A 22,860-nucleotide genomic window follows, 5' to 3' on the forward strand; every position below is an offset into this window, starting at 1 on the left:
TTATAAAGAGATTCTGTTGTGCTAATAAAGTATTAAATGCAACCTTCAAGTTGAAGGTTAGTTGAACTAATTTAATTTCTAGGTGGGACCATTTCATCTCACCTTACTGAGGCTTTAGAGGCTGCCAGGAGAAGGCCTTCTCAAGTAAAGTTATTACATACTACCTTCAGAAATGACTAGATCAATAATTGTACCAACTTATCTGGTCAAAATGTGCAGTAAAGCCTGCATGGATGTTTGCACAACAGTACCAGCTTCATAAACCCTACAAATGTCTTTTCATGGAAAGTCTGCCATTACTGATATATTGCAGTGTTGTAGCCATGTTGGTTCCAGGATAACGTGGTGAGGTAAAATCTTTTATTGGACCAGTTTTTGTTGATGAAAGAGACAAGCTTTCAAGCTTCACAAAGCTCTTCTTCAGCGCTTCTCATGTAATGAATATCATCAATATTACCAGTGTTTTTGGCTGGTAGCTGAATCATCATTTTCATTAGGTGTAGTTTATATGGTATGCAATACATTTGGTATAACATTTTTAATGTGTTTCCAAATCATTAATATGTGTTTTCCTTGGACTAATCATGTAAGTCGTACCAGGATAAGGGTAACATACTTTACAATTACATAGATACATACATACATACATTTTTATATAATCTTTCATATGAACTGTATCCCAACTTGTTTTACAAAACTGAAAAATATAAGATGTTATATTGTATACAGTGTATTGTTTGCTAGTATTCTGCCAAAAACTTATACAATATCCAGTCACATAAATGAAGATTTTTGTTCCATAGAGACCTTAGTAGGATTGAGCAAAGAGAAGATGAAAGGCCTTTCATTTTCAACTTTGTATGAGGAGTTGTTCTTGGGCTGAGAAAGGCCCAAACAGAGTATCTGTGTTAACTATAATGCCATGGAGCCTATTGTAGAAAAGGAGTTTTGTGGATCCAAAATGTTTCCTATCTAAACATTTTTTTTTCCTTTTAAATCAAAGAAATGTATGATTCCTGGAATTTCCCAATAACTGAAAGCTTAATTCTGATAAGCTATGGGGAATTCTGAATTTAGTGTGCTCAAGTGAAGAAAGTATAGAATTGTCAGCAATTTTATTTTTTGCATTTTAGACCATATATCCGGACAATAGCTGAGAATGGGAGAATTCTTCTGGTAGATGTGCTTATGAAAATGACATTTCCAGCCAATATTCTGGAGCATTTTTCATATTAGACTGTACCTAGCCTAACCTGGGATACTAGACAAGTAAATCTGAGCAAATAACAGATTAATCACAATTCAGTCTATTTTATAGCTATAACAATGCAATGCAGAGTTTCTTCCATAGCCAGACATATTTTCTTATATGTTTATGTGCTGTAATTCTAGGTGCAGCACCAGTGAGAACACAAACTATATAACTGAGTCAATCCAAGATATTAAGTTTTAGCTCTATAATATACCATATAGAAGTAGCTGTGAAGTGTTTCCAGTGGTCCAAGCAATCTTTAATGTATTTCATTAGGTCAAGCAGCTATTTTGATATCCTAGTTCCATCTATTAACTGTTTCACTGGAAAGCACATGAATATTTAGTCTAATCAGAATAGGGTATAGAACTGATACAAAAGATTTAAATTGTTGACAAACTACTGGGACACCACCTACAGTGATTCCACTATAATCATGGGGCTGTTGTAATTATTCTTTCTTTGTAGTGCTTTTCATGTCATATTGAAAAACACTCTTTGTAATTCTGAGGTTACTTTGCCTACTGTTTGTTTATTCAGAGGACACTTTCATAATAGGTGGAGCAATAGGAACCAGCACAGGGTGAATAACCTACTTTTTTTTTTTTTTTTGGTTTACTGGCAATCAAAAAAAATCAGTCCTAAATTAACTGAATCCAAAAATTGCAAAATGTTTTGGCAAAATTAAAAGAAAAACTGCTTTGGGGGAATGTTCTATTTCAGGCATTTTTAGAGGGCTAGATTCACAAAGCAGCAGGAGGAGGAAGAGGTAGTGGTGATATCAGTCTATGGTATAGCAGTCAATGTCATTCATAATGTCAGTTCATAGTCATTCATAATGGCAATGAATAGTCATTGGATCAGAAAGACAGGGCAAATGAATGACTCTGTAGTCCGGTGGCTAGGGCACTCACCTAGGATGTGGGAGACTCAAATTCACATCTGTGCTCCAATAAAAAGTGGAACTTCCACAAGAAAGACTAAGAGAGACCACTGCAAAATATTCCATAATGCTATGATAAGGGTACTCTCCTGAGAGGCAGGAGAGTATTTTCAAATCTCTTCTCCACATCAGGCAGAGTGGGGAATTGAACCTGAGTCTCCCACATCCTCAATGAATGCCCTAACCACTGGGCTAAATATTATAAGGAATTAGCCACAGCTACCACCACCAAAATATTTTTGGTTGGAATTATTTAGCAAATTCACATAAAATTTGTGAAAAGTTTTGAGTCAACCAAACTGGTTTTTTTTTGTTTTTGTTTTTTTTTGTCAAATAAACTATTAGTCTGAAAAAATTAACCCAGCACAACTAACAACACATATAGTTCAGGTACCCTAACACTTTCTAATATAACCCTTTGTTTTTGGTTTCTTTTTTCTTTGTTCTCCTACATATGAAATGCACAAAGCCAGAGCTCAAGACAAGACACAGACAAAATACTTCTTGGCTTAGATGAAGATGTTCTTGTTTGGGAACCCAGGACATGATGATTTTGAGTCTCCCCTCTTCCACTGATCATTGTTAACAATTGTGTCCTTCACAGCCCATATTCACTTAGGCCATTACCGTAAGAGGTTAGATGAGTTAACTGATGATCTGAGAGGTTGCTCGTGATCATTTCTGAGAGATAATTTCTGACAGAGCTGGGAATAGGACCCTGACCTCTGCTATGGCGTATCCAAATCTCACTAATTTAGCCACATTGTTTCTCAATTAGATTAAGCCAAATTTATATGTTTGGTTATTCTCTCTGTAAAACGGAGCAACTCTTATACAGCCACCTCAACAAAGCATTGTGAGAAACACAGATGAACGATGCAGTCTTTAATTACATGATCAGATGCTATGAGACACTGACTGGGACCGAGAATGGGTTCTGTCTCCTGTTCTGCCACAAGTTTTCTATATCATGCTGAATATGTCCTTGACTCCAAAGCATTGAGATGTGGATGCTAACTATTAAGATCTTTACCTGGTTTTGTAATTCATACTGTGTTAACTATTAAAATAATAATTTAAAAAGTATTTACCTGTACAATAACTATTGTTCTTTGAGATGCGTGGTGAACATATACATATTCCACTGTAGGCGTATGTGTGCCTTATGCATTCAAGTTGGAGACTTTTGCCAACCATACTGGTGGGTGGCACATGTGCCCCTTCCCACATTTGTGCATGGAGCTGAGGGCATAAAATGGCTGTGGCTCTGCCTCCCTCTCCATTCCTTCACATGACCATCCAACAAAGACTCAAAGTAACAGGAAAGCAGAAGGGACATTGAGATATGTTATGCACATATACATTCCAAGAATAATAGTTAACTGTACAGGTATGTAACCATTTTTTCTCCTCTGAATAGTTGTGCACATACACATTCCATTGTAAGTGACTCAGCAAAAGTTACCTTGAGGATGGTGGGACTTTAATTATTTGAAGAGAGCCTGCTGCATCATCTTGCCAAAGTTCACATCAGCTCAGGAAGCTTAAGTAAAAGTGTAGTGTCTGGAGAAGGTAGGTGCAGATGACCATGTTGCTGCTTTGCAAATGTCCACTATAGGTATGTTGTTCAAAAAGGCTGATCAAGTGGAATGAACCCTAGTGGAAAGGACTGTTATCCTCATAGGACAAGAGACCTTAGCTAGATATAGTCAGAAATCCAGTGGGATATATACTGAACTGTAAGAGGTTGCCTTTAATCCTTTCAGCACAGGATACAAAAAATCTAGGAGATTACCTGAAAGACTTTGTATGTGTAGGTAAAAGAATAAAGCTCTCTAGACATCCAAGGTATGAAGCCTCTCCTCAGTTTTATTAGAGTGAGGCTTCAAAAACAAAAACCAGAAGTTTGGTTGGTTTGATTGAGGTGGAATGTCAAACAACCTTTGGTATAAATTTAGGGTGCAGCCTGAGAGAGACTTTGCCCTGGTGGAATATTGTGAAAGGAGGGTCTGCTAGTAATGCTTGAAGCTCTGACGCCATCCTCACAAAAGTAACTGATACCAAAAACACTATTTTCATTGGTAGCAAGAAGAATTTACTCACCTTGGTAAATTATGGTTCTTCAAGATGTGTGTCCCTATGGGTGCTCCACTGTAGGTGTGCTTGTGTCCCTGCGCTGCTGATCTGAGAACTTCGGTAGCAGTTTCCGTTAGGTCCACACATGCGCTCTCTCCTTGTGCTGCGCCAGGAGGTTGGCACTGCACCCCCACCCTCAGTTCCTTCTCTACCGCAGAGTCACTGACAAGAACTCCAAAGTAAAGGGGAGGAGGATAGGTGGTGGAGCACCCATAGCGGGACACATCTTAAAGAACCATGATTACTGCACAAGGTGAGTAACAACTTCTTCTTCGAGTAGTGTCCCTGGGGGTGCTCCACTGTAGGTGACTCCCAAGCAATACCCCTTCTGGAGGGCTGGGACTTCGGAGTTGGGTCAGTTACAGATGGCAGTACTATGGAGCCAAAGATGGCTTCAGCAGCATAGTCCCCAATCATCGCATAGTGTTCTGTGAAAGTATGGGCCATGTCACCGCGCTACAAATCTCCAAGATAGGGACATTCTTGAAGAAGGCGACAGTGAAGAAATTGACCTTGTGTAGTGTATCCGAACAGAGTCTGGAGGGATCATATTGTGAACTTGGAACACTGTCTGATGCAAGTCAAGACCCACTTGGAAAGCCTTTGGGCTGATATTGCTGAACCCATGGCTCTTTCTGCAATGGAGAGGAAAAGCTTATGGGACTTCCTGAAGGCCTTAGTACTGTCCAGGTAGAAGGACAGGGCTCTCCTGACATTCAAGGTATGCAATATTAAGGTAAAAGATTGAAAGGTGAATTAATTGATTCATGAAACAGGGCGGTCACCTTAGAGATGAATTTTGGATGAGGCCTAAGCGTAACCTTCTCTGGGAAGAATACCGTGTCGGGGGGGATGTGCCCTCAGAACAGCTCTCTCTCCTATTCTCGTGGTCGAGGTAATTGCTATCAGGAAGGCCGTTTTCATGGAAAGGTACATCAGCGAACAGGTGGCCATAGGTTTGAAAGGCCTAATCAATGCTTTCAGTACCAGGTTTAAGTCCCACATGGGAATCGGAAGACAAGGATGTGGGAAGAGGTTTACTTTTAGTGGTTGGATGTGACAGCACTGAATATCCTTCAACAGGCTGGTGGAAAGCTGTTATAGCTGCTAAGTGGACCCTGAGAGAGCTTTAGGGTCAATGCTTAGTCTAGGATATGTGGAAGAGTTGCGGATGTTGGGGAAATTTGTTGAAAAGAGCACCAAATCTGAAATCTGGACCATTTTTGCAGGTAAGTACGTCAAGTCAAGGCCTTTCTGCTGTGCACAGAACTTCTTGTACCTCCGTTGAACAGGAGCTTTCTAGGTGTTGGAACCGACTGGGAGCTATGTCTTGAGGCAGAGAATCCCCAAACTGGGATGCAGGGTACATCCTCTGTTCTGTGAGAAGAGGTGCAGAATGGCTCGGAGAGGCATCATCGGGCACATCGGGAGTTGTACCAGGTCTGTCTCAGCCAAGTAGGAGCAATTAGAATGACATGGGCTCTATTTCTTTTTATTTTCAGCAGGACTGTTAACAGTAGAGGAAATGGAGGAAAGGCAAATCTGAGGAGAAGATGATGTAGCTCTCTTCAAGAAATGGAGAAGCTGCTCCAGTGGGTGTCAGCAGATGCTTCAGCCCTGGTGAGGCATGCTGCTGCACAGGCAGTACTACCAGTGTTAAAGCTGATTCTATTTGTCCAGGTGGGATATGTAGCAAAGGACAAAATGCTGACTGGTATATGGATTGCACCAACGGGGCCAGCATTACAGATGGTGCCAACAGTGCTGACTGAGCAGACAAGGTAGACAGTGCGGACAGTGCTTATGTGGCTGAAACTGCTGCCATTGATACCAGACAGTGAATTAGGCACAAAAAGGCACAATAAGCTTTTTGTCACAAAGAATGCTTGTGACATCAACATTACTGTAATTGGAGGTAAGTGCTCCACAGACAGCCCCTGATAGTGCTCGAGTAGAAGATGATGATGGTACCTGTCTTGATGGCCCCACCAGAGTTGACAGTGCTACGTCGAACAGTACCAGTGAACACTGGTGTTTATGACCAGACTTCAGTTCAATAACGAAGGACTTTTAGATGATCTGACCCATTTGTGGGACAACATATAAGACCAGGATGGTCTATCAGCCTCAGATGGTGAAGGAAACTTCCTCTGTTTTGAGGAAGCTGCAAGAGAAGAAGGAGAAGATCTCTTTTATCCAGATTTTGTTTTTGGGGCCTGAGCAACCAGAGGTGCACTCCACATAGAAGAAATCTCCCTTCCTTTGTAGTCAGGGTCAGGCTCTGAAGTGGGGTGCATCGACTTCTCAAGCAAATTAATATTGATATGGAATTCCCTCAAATTCTTTATCCTTGCTGGGAAAGAGGTATGTATGGACATTTGTCCCCAACATGTCCCTCTTCCAAGACAGCTTGAGTACCTATCACTCACAGATGTTACTGCCCTGCAAGTGGCACATTGTTTAAATCCTGGGGATCTCTGCATGGTAAGAGACACCCAGAACACAAAGTGTGAACTATCTAACTAACCTACAACACTAAAACTATGAACAAAATATGTACAATATATTTTTAAAATCTGGCAAGTAAAGAAAATCCAAGCTTAACAGGGAGCCCCATCTCTTGACATGGATGGTAAGAAGGAACTGAGAGGGAGGCAGCAGCCACACCCCTTTCATATCCTCAGTTTGGAGCACAAAGATGGCAGTCGCATGTGCCACCCACTACTCCTGCTGGCAAAAGTCTCTGACTAGAATGCATTGGGCACACATACACCTACAATGGAATGTATATGTGCACAATGACTCTAAGGAGAATTTAACATTGCAGCAACAGGTGTCTTGGAATTTGTTTTTTGTTCTGTATGTATACACGTGGCTTGTATGCTAAAATATTATTGTTCATCAAAGACAATCTTTTCAACACAAAAGAGACTCAAAAGCTTAAATATATTAAGATGCTAAATGTATGTAAATATTATTCAAAGTAACTGGACACTTGTAATTAAACAGACAGTTTATACATACCCAGATTTTCTTTTGACAGGAAGTCATCTGAAACCATTGTTTCAAGAGAGCATCTTAACATACTTTTCCTAGAAAAAGATTTTCACACATTTAATACAAGTCACTAATGATGCACAGTTAAAGGACATTTTAAAATATAATATTTATTCATACAACATTTTTCTAGGTTCTTTCTTACAATAGTTGCTACATATTGATTTGTGAAAAAACACCTGTCTCTCTCATTCATTTCCTGGTAGTAATACTTATTATAGGTACAATCCTCTGTTTATCCCATATTATTAACAGAGTTTTGGTCCCAGGGTTTGGATAAGTAGTAAGAAGAAATGTATTATGAGAAGCAATTTCTATTTATGCACAGAAAAACTCAAATGTAGACACAAAATGAGCCAAATTTCCAAACTCTAATCCACAAAAATTGTCCAGGCTAAATTTAGCTAATATAGATATCCAAGTACCTTATTGTCAGGTACTAATCTAAGTGACCTAATCGTTCCTCCACACAAATAAACTGCTTTTATTATTTGTATCTGCATAATTGCAGGAACAAAAATGAAAGCCTGCTGAAAATCTAGCCAATTATCACTAACAGTAAATTATTTAGCAAGGTAAGTAGCAGTGGATTTGTGAAAGACGATTGAAATCATGCTTAACAATGTTTCTAAGTTCTGAAAAAATAGTGTTTATATTTCTTTCTTGATGGTCCTCCTGAATTCTCCACTAACGCATCACCCTTGATCAGGGCCGGCTCCAGGCACCAGGCACCCAAGCTGGTGCTTGGGGCGGCACCTGGAGGGGGGCGGCGGCGCGGCGCTCTGGCCGCCGCGGGGGGGGAGAGCCGAGCCCCAGCTGGGGCTCGCCGCCCTCTCCCCAGGGCTCCGGCCCCCCTCCCCCCCGGCGCCCTCCCCCCGGCTGCCGGGGGGAGAGCGGAGCCCCCACCGGGGCTCGCTGCCCTCCCCCCGGGGGGGCGGCCGGAGGCTTTTTCGCCTGGGGCGGCGAAAAAGCCAGAGCCGGCCCTGCCCTTGATTTACACATCTCTTCAGGATTCGCTGTTGCAACCCTTCTGGCCACAGAGGGCCAAATGTCTTCCCTTCAGCAGTGCTCTTGCATTGACTTGGATATTGTTAGTGAGGGCAAGTAGGTGCTCTTCCTACTCCAGCACCCACATTCTCAGAAACGACAGAAGCAATCTCACATAATAGCATGATATACTAATCACAGTGCTACCAAGTCATTGAAAGTTATTTAATTACACAGTAAAAACGTTAAAAAAAGAACTACCCAAATCTTACTTTCTTTTTTGTCCAATGCCACTTCTATTTTTCTTGACAACTTGCTTTTTCTGAGCTTTTATCTGAGACACAAAAATAATAAAACTTGGTTGTGAGTGGTAATATGCTGTAACATTTTAAAGTAATTTTCTGCTATATATTAGTACATTCTGTAACTACATGAACTTTTACAGGAGAATAATTTAAACTTGTAATTACAAATATGAAAAATTATTTATCAAAACATTTTTAAAAAATCCAATAAAACAATTACACCAACTCAAGTAATGTTTTTGTAGATCCCTTAAGTGGATTCAGGCTTTCATTATGATACTAAATATTAGTAGGCTTCTTCTCTGACTTTTGTAGTTTGATTTATAAGACAGGTATGTCACATGTTCTAAGCATGTATATACACAATTTATATTAAAAATACCTTGTACTGTGTAGAGTGTATATTTTGTGTGTATGAATACGAAAAAAAGAAATGATAGCTTAATCCATGCTACAGTACTCTTGAAGGGATGATTAGACTGTTAGCTCAAAAAGATAATATATGTTCTTCATCAAGACTCTGTTTGGGTTTTTTTTAAAATACAGGTTAATTATGATAAAAGGAAAGCAAACACTGTGCTCTTTTGGACAGGGCACTGGAGTGCAAGTTAGCAAATATGGGTTCTATTGCTGGCTCTGCTACTGACCTGCTGTGTCACACTGGACAAGTAATTTCATTCTCTGTGCCTTTGTTTCCCTTCTGACTTTTCAAATGCTTCATCTATTTATAAGATAACTAGGGACTGCTTCTCACTGTGTGTCTGTACAGTGGCTAGCCCAATGGGTCCTCAGAGATTAGTTGGGGCTTTTGGGCCTTATTGTAATACAAATAATAACATATTTTTAATTATTAGGATTTTTTAAATGAGTATATATATTAAGATAATGATGCAAACTTTCTTTTACACTTTCCATAACTGGTAGATAATATAATATTCCAAAACATCAGTACTTCTTAGGAATAATCAGTTTAGGATCACATATTAAGTAACACAAATCAAAAGATAACTTTTTATGTAAGTGCTGCGCTACTACACTAAATCTAAATACCTTTGGCTTTTATCTATATTTGTCAAATATTATATATATATATTCATTCTAACTCTGAAATTATCTCAAATACACTGGTAGTTTACACAAATTTGTTAGCTGGATTCACTTTGACCCTTGAATTTTGCCTTCATATAAGAAATGATTTGTTAATCTTTTTTCCCCAAGGAATTTCAGACCTTTATCACTATTGAAATGGCAAATTTGACAAGATTGCTAAAAATGAAAATTTCATCCTTTGTATATTTGTCAGAAGTGATCAAAGAGGAAACTTAATACTCCATCAGACTTTCCTCCTATTGGGAAGTCTGAAGGAGAATTAAGTGAAATGCTGAAAGTACAGTTACTCTGAAAGATGACTGTGTAAAAATACTTTCTTACTCAACAGATCTGCTTATTGTGAGTTGTCAGTCATATCTGCTTATTTTAGTGGCTAATAAAGATTTATTGCTTTTCACTCCTGTGACAATTTGAAGAATCTGTCTACATACAGCTTATGAATTCTGGTTGATTTTATGAAATTCCTGTATTACTAAATGCCTCACTGTATGTGCTATCTGCTACCAAGGGCTTGTGCCACATTTCTCCGAGACTAGGGACAATGGAGAATCAGTAACCTGAATGGATCCCATTCCAATGGGAGCACTATAGAACAATGGGATGGCTGAAGCCTTGGAGAACCAGTTTGACATAGCTTGTCTGCAAGGAAGAAGGGGTCAAGCAGTGGAACTTCCCCAAAAGGGGAATAAAGAGGCTTATATGCGGTTATAGCCCTTTTAAAACACAGAGGGATTCAGAGACAGAGAGGAACAAAAGGCACAGCTTTATGAGGGAGACAGGTTCTGTTGACTGTTGGACAGAAAGTTGAAGGCAGCTGACTGCAGATAGACTCCCTGATTCGGAGGAGAAGCCGTGAGCTTGCGAAAAGTGGCCTAGCAAATGGGACCTGGAACACTGAAAAAACACTAACCCAATTCCCAAAGAATGCTCAAGAGTGGTAAGGTAACTGAGACAGGGAATGGCACATAGGCATTTATTGCTTTACCTAGATCTGTTTTTCTCCTGTGCTGTCTAAAGTAACGAATGATTGTTTTCAGAAATCCTTTGCAAAGCCTATGCCTGTTTGTTTCAACTATCACATGTCCCTAAAGAAGTAAAATATAAACAATATCATATGCGTCTGATGAAGTGGGTATTCACCCACAAAAGCTTATGCTCCAATACGTCTGTTAGGGTATGTCTACACTACGAGAGTAGTTCGATTTTACTTAAATCGAATATGTGGAATCGATATTGCAAAGTCGAACGTGTGTGTCCACACTAAGGACAGTAATTCGACTTTGTGAGTCCACACTAACGGGGCAAGCGTCGACATTGGAAGCGGTGCACTGTGGGCAGCTATCCCACAGTTCCCGCAGTCCCCGCTGCCCATTGGAATTCTGGGTCGAGCCGCCAATGCCTTCTGGGTAAAAAAATGTGTAGAGGGTGCTTTTGGGTAACTGTCGTCATCCGTCCGTCACTACCGACCTCCCTCCCTCCCTGAAAGCGCCGGCGGGAAATCAGTTCGCGCACTTTTCTGATCAGTGACAGCGCGGACGCCACAGCACTGCGAGCATGGATCCCACTGCAACCATCGCTGCAGTTGTGGCCGTTCTCAACACCTCACAGCTTATCATACACCTTTCCCTGAGGCAGATGCAGAGAAATCGGGCGAGGAGGCTACGGCACCGCCGTGAGAGCCTGAAGTCGGAGAGTAGCACAGAGCTGTCAGAAACCACGAGACCCAGCGCTCAGGACATCACGGTGGCAATGGGTCATGTGGATATTGTGGAACGGCGATTCTGGGCCCGGGAAACAAGCACGGACTGGTGGGACCTCATAGTGCTGCAGGTCTGGGACGAATCCCAGTGGCTGCGAAACTTTCGCATGTGAAAGGGGACTTTCCTCGAACTTTGTGAGTTGCTGTCCCCTGCCCTGAAGCGCAAGGACACCCGGATGCGAGCAGCCCTGACTGTCCAGAAGCGAGTGGCCATAGCCCTCTGGAAGCTTGCAACGCCGGACAGCTACCGGTCAGTCGCGAACCACTTTGATGTAGGCAAATCTACCGTGGGGGTTGTTGTGATGCAAGTAGCCAACGCAATCGTTAAGGTACTGCTCTCAAAGGTAGTGACCCTGGGAAACGGCCAGGTCATCATAGATGGTTTCGCCGCGATGTGATTCCCAAAATGCGGTGGGGCTATAGATGGGCCTCACATCCCTATCCTGGGACCGGACCACCAGGCCAGCCAGTACATTAACAGAAAGGGCTACTTTTCAATGGTGCTGCAAGCACTGGTGGACCATAGGGGACGTTTTACCAACATCAACGTCGGATGGCCGGGCAAGGTTCATGACGCTCGCGTGTTCAGGAACTCTGGTCTGTTTAGACGGCTGCAGGAAGGTATTTACTTCCCGGACCCCAAAATAACTCTTGGGGATGTGGAGATGCCTACAGTGATCCTCGGGGACCCAGCCTACCCGCTAATGCCCTGGCTCATGAAGCCCTATACTGGCGCCCTGGACACAGAAAAAGAACTGTTCAACTACCGTCTGAGCAAGTGCAGAATGGTGGTGGAGTGCATCTGGGAGGCTTTGAAAGCAAGGTTCCAGACTGAGCAGGGTAACCAGTGACTGTTAAGTTTGTGGACACAGAAGCTGAACCTCCAGTTACATACCCCCTTCACCCCCTTCCCAAAAAATAAAATCAGTTCTATTTTGTCAATGAACACCGTTGTCTTTATTACTGTTTTCGCGGGAATGTTTTAAACCGTGGACGCAGACTGTGGCGGGGGGCGGGTTTAGTGTTCTGATGCAAATGATGCTTCTAAACTCCAGGAATGACAGGCTCCGCAGTGGTGCACTGGTTATTTCAACGGAGCCTGCCATCACTCCTGGGCGGAACTGCGTGTATGTGTCAGCTATGTGAGTTTCTGCCTGGGGGAGGAGGGTTACAGATCCCCTGCTGCGTGGCTCTGTGATCCAGGATAAGGACTGCAGCATAAGATCTGTAACTGCCCTCCCCCGCCACAAAGTCACAGAGCAACCCCCCCCCCAGGAGATGAAAACCACCTCCCAGACTGACCAGGGTCACTAGTGACTGCACTGTGTATGTGTCCTGATGCTGGACCTGCCCCCGCCTCTGTACTCTGCTAAAGGTGACTGTCCTGTCCAATTACCAATCCCCTTCCCCCCCTCCAGACAGACTCTCCCTCAAAAGAACCTGACTGAAACAGTAATGAACAGAAACATATTTTTTATTAACAACCAGACAGGAAACTGGGGGGTGAAAGTTGGACGGGGGCTTGGGTGAGGCGGGCAGGAAAGGACTTTTCAAATTTTGGGGAATGACAGCCTTCTGGTGCTTGAACAGTCTGCAGGGGTGGAGTGAGAGTTTTCACGGACTCTGCCACCCCTCCTTCTTTGGACTTTGGGAGAGGGGGGTATGGGACTTGGTGGCGGGGGACTGCGGTTCCCGATAGACTGCAGCGGGGCTCTGTCCTCCTGCCTCCGTTCCTGCAGAACATCAACAAGGCGCCGGAGCGTGTCCGTTTGCTCCCTCAGAAGTCCAAGCAGCGTTTGAGTCGCCTGCTGGTCTTCCTGCCCGCCACCTCTCCTCACGTTCCATGTGTGTCCGGTGCATTTGTGACAAATTCTCCCTCCACTGGTTCTGCTGTGCTGCCTGGGCTCAGGAGCAGCCCATTAGTTCTGAGAACATGTCCTCTCGCGTCTTCTTTCTCCGCCTAATGTGCGCTAGCCTCTGGGAGTGTGATGCCAAGCTGGGTTGGGAGACAGTTGCAGATGTGGCTGTGGGAATGAGGAAAAGGCAGTGAATTCCTCCGAAAGATAAATGTGGTTGTGAATCAAGAACATAGTTTTTCTCTGTGAACAAGACCATGAACCACACCTATCACATGCGCACTCAGGACAAGGTCGAATTTTCGAACCTCGCCTTCAGTGCCTGGGCTTTTGCACTGCCGATCTGGGAAGCGGGGCAGGACACGGTACTCTCTGTAGCAGGCAAACATGGTAAGCCGTAGACTTGTGGCTGCTTAAAACTGTAGGAGTACCACTGGCCTCCTTTCACATTGAAAGCACTGCCAGTCTGTGCTGCCAGCAATCGGCCAAGCAGGAACTCTGGCCCTGTCCCACCCCCTCGCGGATGAGCCAGGGAAAGATCCCTGTATGCTGCCCCTCTCCCGCCCCCACCGCGTGGCTGTAAACCAGCGGTCACAGTTCTGTAAAGGAACTTGTTGCAAGCAGTCCCAATACTAACAGTCCCCTACCTAATTCAAAGCAGGTCATCATGAGCGACATAACTCTCATGAGGATCCCGGACACCGAGATCCAACGGATGCTTCGAGAAAGCCTGCAGAGACCGGGGCCCTTTGCCGCCATGCTATGCAAGGCAATGATACCGGAGTACCTGCTTGTCTCCTGGCGCGGGAACGTCTCCTACTTCGGAGGACCAAGTAAAGCCGCTCTCCCCAGGAACCTGATGAACAGGCTATCCCATTACCTGCAGCAGAGCTTTGTGGAGATGTCCGTGGAGGACTACTGCTCTATCCCCGGACATATAGACAGGATTCTAATATAGCTGCAGTAGCAGGCACTAAAGAGTGGAGCAGCTTGGGCAGCACAATCATGCACAACCGGACACTGTTTGATTTTTTTTTTAAATAGTTGTTACTGATTACTTAAGCGCCCAGGGGGAAGAAATCATGATTCACAGATTGTTCTTAGTATTAATATTCAAGTTTTGTAAAAAATAAAGGTTAATATGTTTAAAGCACTTACCGCTTGATCCTTCGCCTGAATCTGTGTCCAGGTTACATGCTGGGGAGGGTTGGTAGGGGATCTCTGTAAGGGTGATGAAGAGCTCCTGGCTGTCGGGGAAATCAGCGGTGCCAGCGCTGTCGACTGCCTCGTCCTCCTCATCTCCTTCCTCATCTTCCCCGTACGCTAACATGTCCGAGGAACCGGCCGTGGACAATATCCCATCCTCAGAGTCCACGGTCAGTGGTGGGGTAGTGGTGGCGGCCGCAGCAAGGATGGAATGCAGTGCCTCGTAAAAACGGGATCTGTGGGGCTGGGATCCGGAGCGTCCGTTTGCCTCTTTGGTCTTCTGGTAGCCTTGTCTCAGCTCCTTGATTTTCACGCGGCACTGCGTTGCATCCCGGCTGTAGCCTCTCTCTGCCATGGCTTTGGAGATCTTCTCGTAGATCTTAGCATTCCTTCTTTTGGAGCGCAGCTCTGAAAGCACGGACTCATCGCCCCACACTGCGATGAGATCCAAGACTTCCCGATCAGTCCATGCTGGGGCCCTCTTTCTATTAGATTGCACGGCCATCTCTGCTGGAGAGCTCTGCATCGTTGCCACTGCTGCTGAGCTCACCTCGATGTCCAAACAGGAACTGAGATTCAAACTGCCCAGACAGGAAAAGGAATTCAAATTTTCCCGGGGCTTTTCCTGTGTGGCTGGTCAGAGCATCCAAGCTCAGACTGCTGTCCAGAGCGTCAACAGTGTGGTGCACTGTGGGATAGCTCCCGGAGCTATTACCGTCGATTTCCATCCACACCTAGCCTAATTCGATATGGCCATGTCGAATTTAGCGCTAATCCTCTCGTTGGGGAGGATTACAGAAATCGATTTAAAGAGAGCTTTATGTCGAACTAAATGGCTTCCTGGTGTGGACGGGTGCAGGGTTAATTCGATATAACGGCGCTAAAGTCGACATAAAAGCCTAGTGTAGACCAGGCCTTAGTCTATAAGGTGCCACAGGACTCTGTCGCTTTTTACAAATCCAGACTAACATGGCTACCCCTCTGATACTATGCCCATGTTGAATTTGAAGGACTGGCTGTTAGAAAAGTGTTTTTGTAAACTTGTGAATTGACTGCATTTGTTATAGAAAACTTTTAGATACTAACAAGGAATCTCTCAATGTTAATTTACTGAATCATTTTTCAGAGTAGAACTGACCTTTAAACTGAGTTCTTGGTAAGTACAAATGGTAAGGCTTTGCTGCCCAAACAACAGAATTTTTAAACTTTATTTTTTTCAAAGCAGGTTTGCTAAAATGATAGTGTGCCAAGAACTTGCTCATTTTTTAATTATAGAGTAGAAGCAGCTACAGTAAATTAAGGTATTTTTTAGTTTTAATTAAATTTTATATTATTAATAAGGAATAGAAATAGAACAGAATGCATCTATAGTTACATGCAGCACATTGCAGGAGACTAAATAAAAAAATCTCTTGATCATATATTTTAGATACAATTAATATGAAAACTACTACTTTTGCATAAGTATAATGGATTTCTCTTAAGAGGTTCCTTCCTAGTTGCTGCAGTGAGCTATTGCTGTAGCCTTATGTCTCTACTATATAAGGGTTCAACTTTTAAAATGAGTTTGATAGTATCATTCTAGTCCCTACTGGATAGTTGTCAAAAACACCAATGTGGCACGATTCAGCACGATAGGAAAATTCTGTTGTGACTGAAACAACAACAGTGTTGCAGGTTGGGAGTAAAGGACATATAATGTACAGGATGTAATGTATCTTGCACAGTGCCTACTTGCACTATTACTTTAACGAGCATCAAATTCACATACAATTTAAGCAAACTTTAAAGAAAAAACTACTTTCATTGCATCACAGATCACTGAGCTTCCCAAAACCCTGTGCATAAGGCCTAATATTAATCTGTATTCACACTTGGTCATCAGCTCTAACAACTCTTGATTTTGTGTCTGTTGCTGTAAATTCTGCTCTTACAGAATGATATTATGTGATATATTATGATGTTTGGTCATAGCTGATTTCTAAAATCAATTTACACCAATAAACCTTTATGGCCAAAGAGCCAGTCATGAAGATCTGGCCTCTGATTCTCTCCCATCAACAATACAAACTTGCTTTAATCTCTCCCATCTTAAAAAAAAAACTGCCTTTAACCCTACTTGTCTCTCCAGCAACCACCCCAACTCCCTTTCATCTATAAACTCATTGAACATGCTATTAATAATTGCTGTTTAGAGTTCTTCTCCAATTCCATCTTAGATCTTCAATCTGATTTCAACTCCTTGCATTCCATTGAAACTGCCCTAAAAGTCTACAATGACTTCTTCCTCACCAAAGCTCAGAACCGGGCTCTATCTCATCCTCATTGACCTGTGAGCTGCCTTCAACACCATTAATCATGCTTTTCTTGAAATCTTGTCCTCCCTTAGCTTCCATAACAATGTCCTCTCCTGGTTCTCCTCCTACCACTCTAATTCCTCCTTCAGTTTACCCTTCATTTCCCCCCCACCCCCTCCAACTCTGGGAGTTCCACAGGGGACCATCCTTGGTAACCTTTTCTTCTCTCTTTATACCTTATCTCTGGAGTAATTTCAACCACAAATTGAGCTACCATCTCTATGTGGACAATTCACAAATGTACTTCTTTACTTCAAACTTGTCTTCTTCTGTCCAAATTAAAATCTTGGCCTGTCTCTCTGCCATTTCCTTGTGGATGTCTAGCCGTCAGCTCAAACCCAAATGGCTAAAACAGAGCGCTTAATCTCTCCTCTTCCCCAAGCCATCTCTATTACCTCCTTTCTCAATGACTGTAGACAACACCACCATAGCTCAAGCCCATAACTTGGACATCATCTTCAACTCTGAACTCTCTGTAGGACCTCACATCCAGACTATGTCAGAATCAGCAAGACTTAATCTGCACAGTACCTCTGACATACAGCCTTTCCCATTCATCCACACAACCAAAACTCTCATCTAAATTTTCATCTCACATCTTGATTACTGCATCATTCTTTTCGCTGGCCTTGACAAATGCCCTGCTCATATCCATTAAGAATGCAGCTGCAAAGACAATTTTCTTAGTCTGTTGCTTTGACCATGTCCCCCCTCTCTTTGCATCCCTCCACTGGCTCCCTCTTCACTATTGTATCAAACAACCTACTTCACTTCACTTTCAAGGTCCTTCACAACCTATCTATTGTCTCTCATTCGGCACTAAGAGGTCAACTCCCACCTCCAATTGACCCATGATGCTACCCTGTACCACCCACTTGTTAAAGACACAAATAGCCACCTTCATGCTTTCTCCCATGCTGCTCCTCACACTTTGGAGGAACTCCCCATAAACATCCACAAAACTAACTTATTATCTTTCTTCAAAATTCTCCACAGCCAAGATGCTTACAAAAAAATGATAATGGTAAGGGTGCTGGTATGGTGAGATCCCTACCTATCGTACTGACCAATACTGTCTCATTGTTTCCTTTTACTCCCTCATCTGTCTATATTGATCTGTGGTCTCTTGTCATAGGGTCTCTCTTTTTGGGGGGGGACACAAAACCCAGTTTGTTCCCTGGTTTTTGATTAATTCAAGGAAACTTAGACAGTCACTCCAACTCTTCAAATGGTTAAACAATACATTAATTAAACTTTTATTCTCCAGGAACATGCAATTTTCCCTAGCTAACTGTGCTCTCCAGAACTTATAAAACTAGAATTGTTTAGGCCTAAAGGAATTCTGTTCTAATTTTATCAAAGTAGCCATTTCTGAGGTCTGTTTCCTCTTATTTACTATTTTCTCCAATTATTAACTATAGCCAGTCAACCTTCCCTACAGGTTTAGCACTTCTGGCAGGAGTTGTAGGGTAGAGCAGATTTGAGTACGTGCCTTCCAGGAAGACCATCAATCCCTTCCTAGACTAACCAGTACAAGGTTTTATACACTCCATTTCGCCAAGTAAATGGGCTGTGTACTAAGACAAATGTGCTCAAAAGTGAGAGTGAGAAATGGAATTCTTAGCCTCAAAAAGCAATTGGAATGCATACGACAAGGTATGAGTGGGAATGGCGCACAACATCCACTGTTCCCTTTTTGTATGGTTTGAGACAGTCCTACCAGCCACTTTCCTGCCACTCTCCAGGATTGCCCACAGTCCTAACACAACTTGGCTCCATAACAAGTCCAATATCTCCCTGTACTGTCTAGTGACTGCGTTCCCACATGCAGTAGAAATGCAGCATTTTGGCTCTTATGTTTCAACATACAGGAAATCAAGAGATTGACTCTAGTGTTATTAGGAATATCACACTACTTTTATTATCTTCAAGAAAGGTATCCTAGTGCAGAAAAAATGAAGTGACTTATTTGATGACGGAATGAATGAGGGATTGACTCAAGCTCTAGTTATGTTGTCTAAAAGAAAAGAGACTTAACTGTTTCCATATTCTTGGTATTATAAAACATTTTAGCAAAATAAATAATTTTTTGTAGCATGTCTACATCCAGCAGTCCACAACTATAAGTTGTCTTCTACATTCTGTCAAAATGGAAGAGAGAGAGATCAGATCTGTTACTCTGCAAGGCCTGTCTCTCTTGAAGAGGAAAGGGTGAGCTAAGGACCAAAATGTATGGATTGAAAATGAGTATCTGATGATGGAGTGGAATTTTTCTTCTGGTTTTTGGGGAGGCTAGTGTTTTTATTTCTGTATTTTTAATATATGCTAAATTCATAGATTTTAAGCCAGATCATTTAGTCTGACTTCCTGCGTAATACAGGCCAAAGAATCTCACCCAATAGTTTCTGCATCAAGCCCATAACTTCTGTTTGAGTTATAGCATATCTTTTAGAAAGATACCAACTCTTGATTTAAAGACAAAGTAATAGAAAATATATCATATCTCTCAGTAAGTTCCAATGGTTAATTATCCTCCTGGTTAAAAATGTGCATTTTACCTCTAATCTGAATTTGTTTAGCTTCACTTTCTAACCACTGGATTGTGTTATGCCTTTTTCTGCTAAAATACAGAGCCATCTCTTCCCCTGTACATACTTACCAATCTCCTTTTAACTTTCTCTTGGATATACTAAATAAATTGACCTTTTGAAGTTTCTCATTATAAGGCATGTTTTCCAGACTGAAAATCATTCTTGAAGATTTTTTTTGAGCCCTTTACAATTTTTCAAGATCTTTTCTGAGGATGGAAACCAGAACTGGAGACTGTATGCTGCTAATGCCATCTATAGAGGTAGTATCACCTCCCTATTATAAGGTCCCCACAGATCTAGAACCCAGACCTGCAGAGATACCAGGTAGCTGACCTCTCCTGCCTGCCACCCAGCAGCAGCTGTAACTCATTTGTTCTCCACTGTGGACACAGACCATGGGTAGCTCCACCTCAAGGGTTTGACAGACAGCAGCCTCATGGCTCCTGATTGGCTCCCTGCCCTATATAAACTCAAGGGGCATTCCACAAAATGTCCAGGAAACAGTGTGAATTTCCTGTAGCTGCCATGACTGTTCTTGAATGCCTGGCTTTGACCTTGACTTGATTTGAACTTTGCCTCTTGACTTGGATCCTGCAACCTGGCTTGGAATCTGACCCTGGCCTGGAACCTATGAACTCCTCTGCTCCCAGCCTCAGGTGTGTCCCTGCTCTGACTCTTGGCCCTAACTACCTTTGTTTGGATCCTGACACTGCCTCCTACTTGGTATTTTCCTGCTTACATGAACAAAGATGACCTTCACCCTCTTAGCTACTGCATCACACAGGGATCTCATGTTCAGGTGGTTATCTGTTACTCCTAAGTGCTTTTCAATGTCACTGTATTCCAGGGGTGTATGGGGTTGTCAGGGAGGGGTAGTACCTCTGATGGGGGAGCAGTTGTACTCCTAGGAGTAGCTCATCCACTTTGGTCCCCACTTGACACCCAGCTCTCACCTGTGGCTCCAAGTAGCTGTCAGCATGCGACAGCGGCCACACCCCGGAGACCGTCTCGACTGGCGGGCTAAACCAGGTGAGGTAGCCGATGAGTATGAGACTCTCGGTGAGTTAGGGCCTGTCTACCCATTGCATGTGAAGGCTGGATCCGGCTGACTGAGGCAACCTGGTTCAACCTGGTTTAATGGTCAGGCAGGCGGTGACAGCAAGCGTTGTGGAACGCTTAAGAGCACGACAAGACACGTAGGCGTCCTGGTCATCCACTGCGCCCTGCCCTATCTCCAGCCGTCTCGACTTCTGTCCTGCCACTGGATACAGATAGGAACTGGGAAGAGAGAGTGAGGCTGACGTTGTGCAACTCTCCCTCACTTTAATCCAATTCACGCGGAAGTCTCGACATCATATCAAGTCCTGTGGCGATGGGTGAGCGACGAAGCAGCAGGTGTGGATACACTGGGAGTTGTAGCCGCGGACCTGCACATAGGCGGCTCAGGCATAATGGTTGTTCCTCACTGACCGAAGCAGCAGTGGAGCTTGGCATCTTCTTGAGCGACTGAGCAGCCCTATTAAGGATTGCACTGCTCACCTCCGTAGAACAAGGAGGGGGCTAGAAAAGGTGCTCTAAACATTGCCTGCTTCACCTAACCCTGGCCAGCATACCACAGCTGGCAGGGATCCCATAAAAGCGGTGGAACAAAAACAAAACTTAGAGTGACACCGATCACTATTGGCACATGGAATGTGCGCACGTTACTGGACAACATCACGACAGACAGACCAGAGAGAAGAACAGCACTTGTCGCTAGAGAGCTCGCACGCTACAACATTGACATTGCAGCCCTTAGCGAAACTTGCCTTGCTAATGAAGGACAGCTATCAGAGTCAGGCGGTGGCTATACATTCTTCTGGAGTGGCCGCAGCAGCGATGAGCGTCGCGAATCTGGAGTTGGCTTCGCCATCAAGAATCATCTTGTTCGGAAACTTGCCAGTTCCCCCAAGGGTATGAATGACCGGCTCATGACAATGCAGCTTCCGCTTCAAAAAGGAAAACAAGCTACTTTGATCAGCGCATATGCTCCTACAATGACCAACCCAGCGGATGTGAAGGATAAATTCTACGAAGAACTAGATACTCTGCTATCGTCAGTGCACCGCACAGACAAGCTGATTCTGCTTGGCGATTTTAATGCAAGAGTCGGATGCGATGCCGCAGCCTGGGAAGGAGTCATCGGGAAAAATGGAGTGGGAAAGTGTAACAGCAATGGTCTGTTACTGCTGAAAACTTGTGCAGCACATGACCTTCTGATCAGCAATACGGTCTTCCGCCTTCCTACCCGTAACAGGACTCCGTGGATGCATCCCCGTTCCAAGCACTGGCATTTGATCGATTATGTCATCATCAGGAGAAGGGACAGACAAGATGTCAGGGTTACAAAAGCTATGTGTGGCGCTGACAGTTGGATGGATCATAGGCTCACAGTATCCAAAATGAAGCTCCGTATCATGCCGAAGAGACGACCACAAAGCTGTAAGGCTTTCAAAAGGATCAACGTGTCGAAGCTGAAGAACAGCCACATCACTGAAAATCTAGCGGAAGACCTAGAGAATGAACTTGCTGATCTTCGTATTGAGGATGATGCTGAGAAAGACTGGGAGCGATTCCGCAACACTGTCCATACAGCTGCATCGAAGGTATTGGGGCCCTCCACATGCAGGCGGCAAGACTGGTTTGACGAAAATGATGCAGAAATCCAGGCCTTACTTGCTGAGAAGCACCGCCTGCATCGTGCATATCAAAACGATCCATCCTCAGCGGCAAAGAAGACCGCCTTTATCAACACTCGCAGAACAGTACAGAACCGACTGCGCAAAATGCGGGAATTGTGGCTGAGCGCCAAAGCAGATGAAATACAGGCATATGCGGACAGGAACGACTATAAGCAGTTTTATGAAGCCCTTAACACACTCTATGGTCCACAGTCTTCTGGGAGCTTTCCCCTCCTGAACTCTGATGGTACTGTGCTCCTTACAGAGAAGACGCAGATTCTCCAGAGATGGGCTGAACACTTTGAAGCAATTCTCAATCGCCCCTCAGTCATCAATGATGAGGCCATTGACAAGATGCCCCAGGTTGCAGTCAATGACTCCATGGATGCTCCACCAGAAGAGGACGAAGTGAAGAAAGCTATCAATCAGCTGTCAAGTGGCAAAGCCCCAGGGTCAGCTGCCATACCAGCAGAGGTGTACAAAGTCAGTGGACCCATGCTGCTACGGAAACTCACTGAGCTGTTTCAGTACTTCTGGAAGCAGGGAACCATTCCACAAGAATTTAGAGATGCGTCCATCTT

At 43.6% G+C, this 22,860-nt stretch overlaps 1 protein-coding gene across 1 annotated transcript in view; it reads right to left on the minus strand.

Moving 5' to 3' along the window:
• The window catches only part of ZCWPW2 (zinc finger CW-type and PWWP domain containing 2), a 112,314-nt gene that overhangs the window by 19,852 nt on the left and 69,602 nt on the right, over nucleotides 1–22,860 (minus strand). Inside the window, exons 5-6 of the mRNA XM_026649348.1 lie at nucleotides 8,648–8,709; nucleotides 7,356–7,423 (exon numbers count right to left, since the gene is read on the minus strand). Of these exons, the coding sequence (XP_026505133.1) occupies nucleotides 7,356–7,423; nucleotides 8,648–8,709 (130 nt within the window). The remainder of the gene's footprint in view (nucleotides 1–7,355; nucleotides 7,424–8,647; nucleotides 8,710–22,860) is intronic.

This window comes from Terrapene carolina, unplaced genomic scaffold (assembly GCF_002925995.2).
Source record: "Terrapene carolina triunguis isolate 2854851 unplaced genomic scaffold, T_m_triunguis-2.0 Scaffold84, whole genome shotgun sequence".
NCBI classification, from domain to species: domain Eukaryota; kingdom Metazoa; phylum Chordata; order Testudines; family Emydidae; genus Terrapene; species Terrapene triunguis.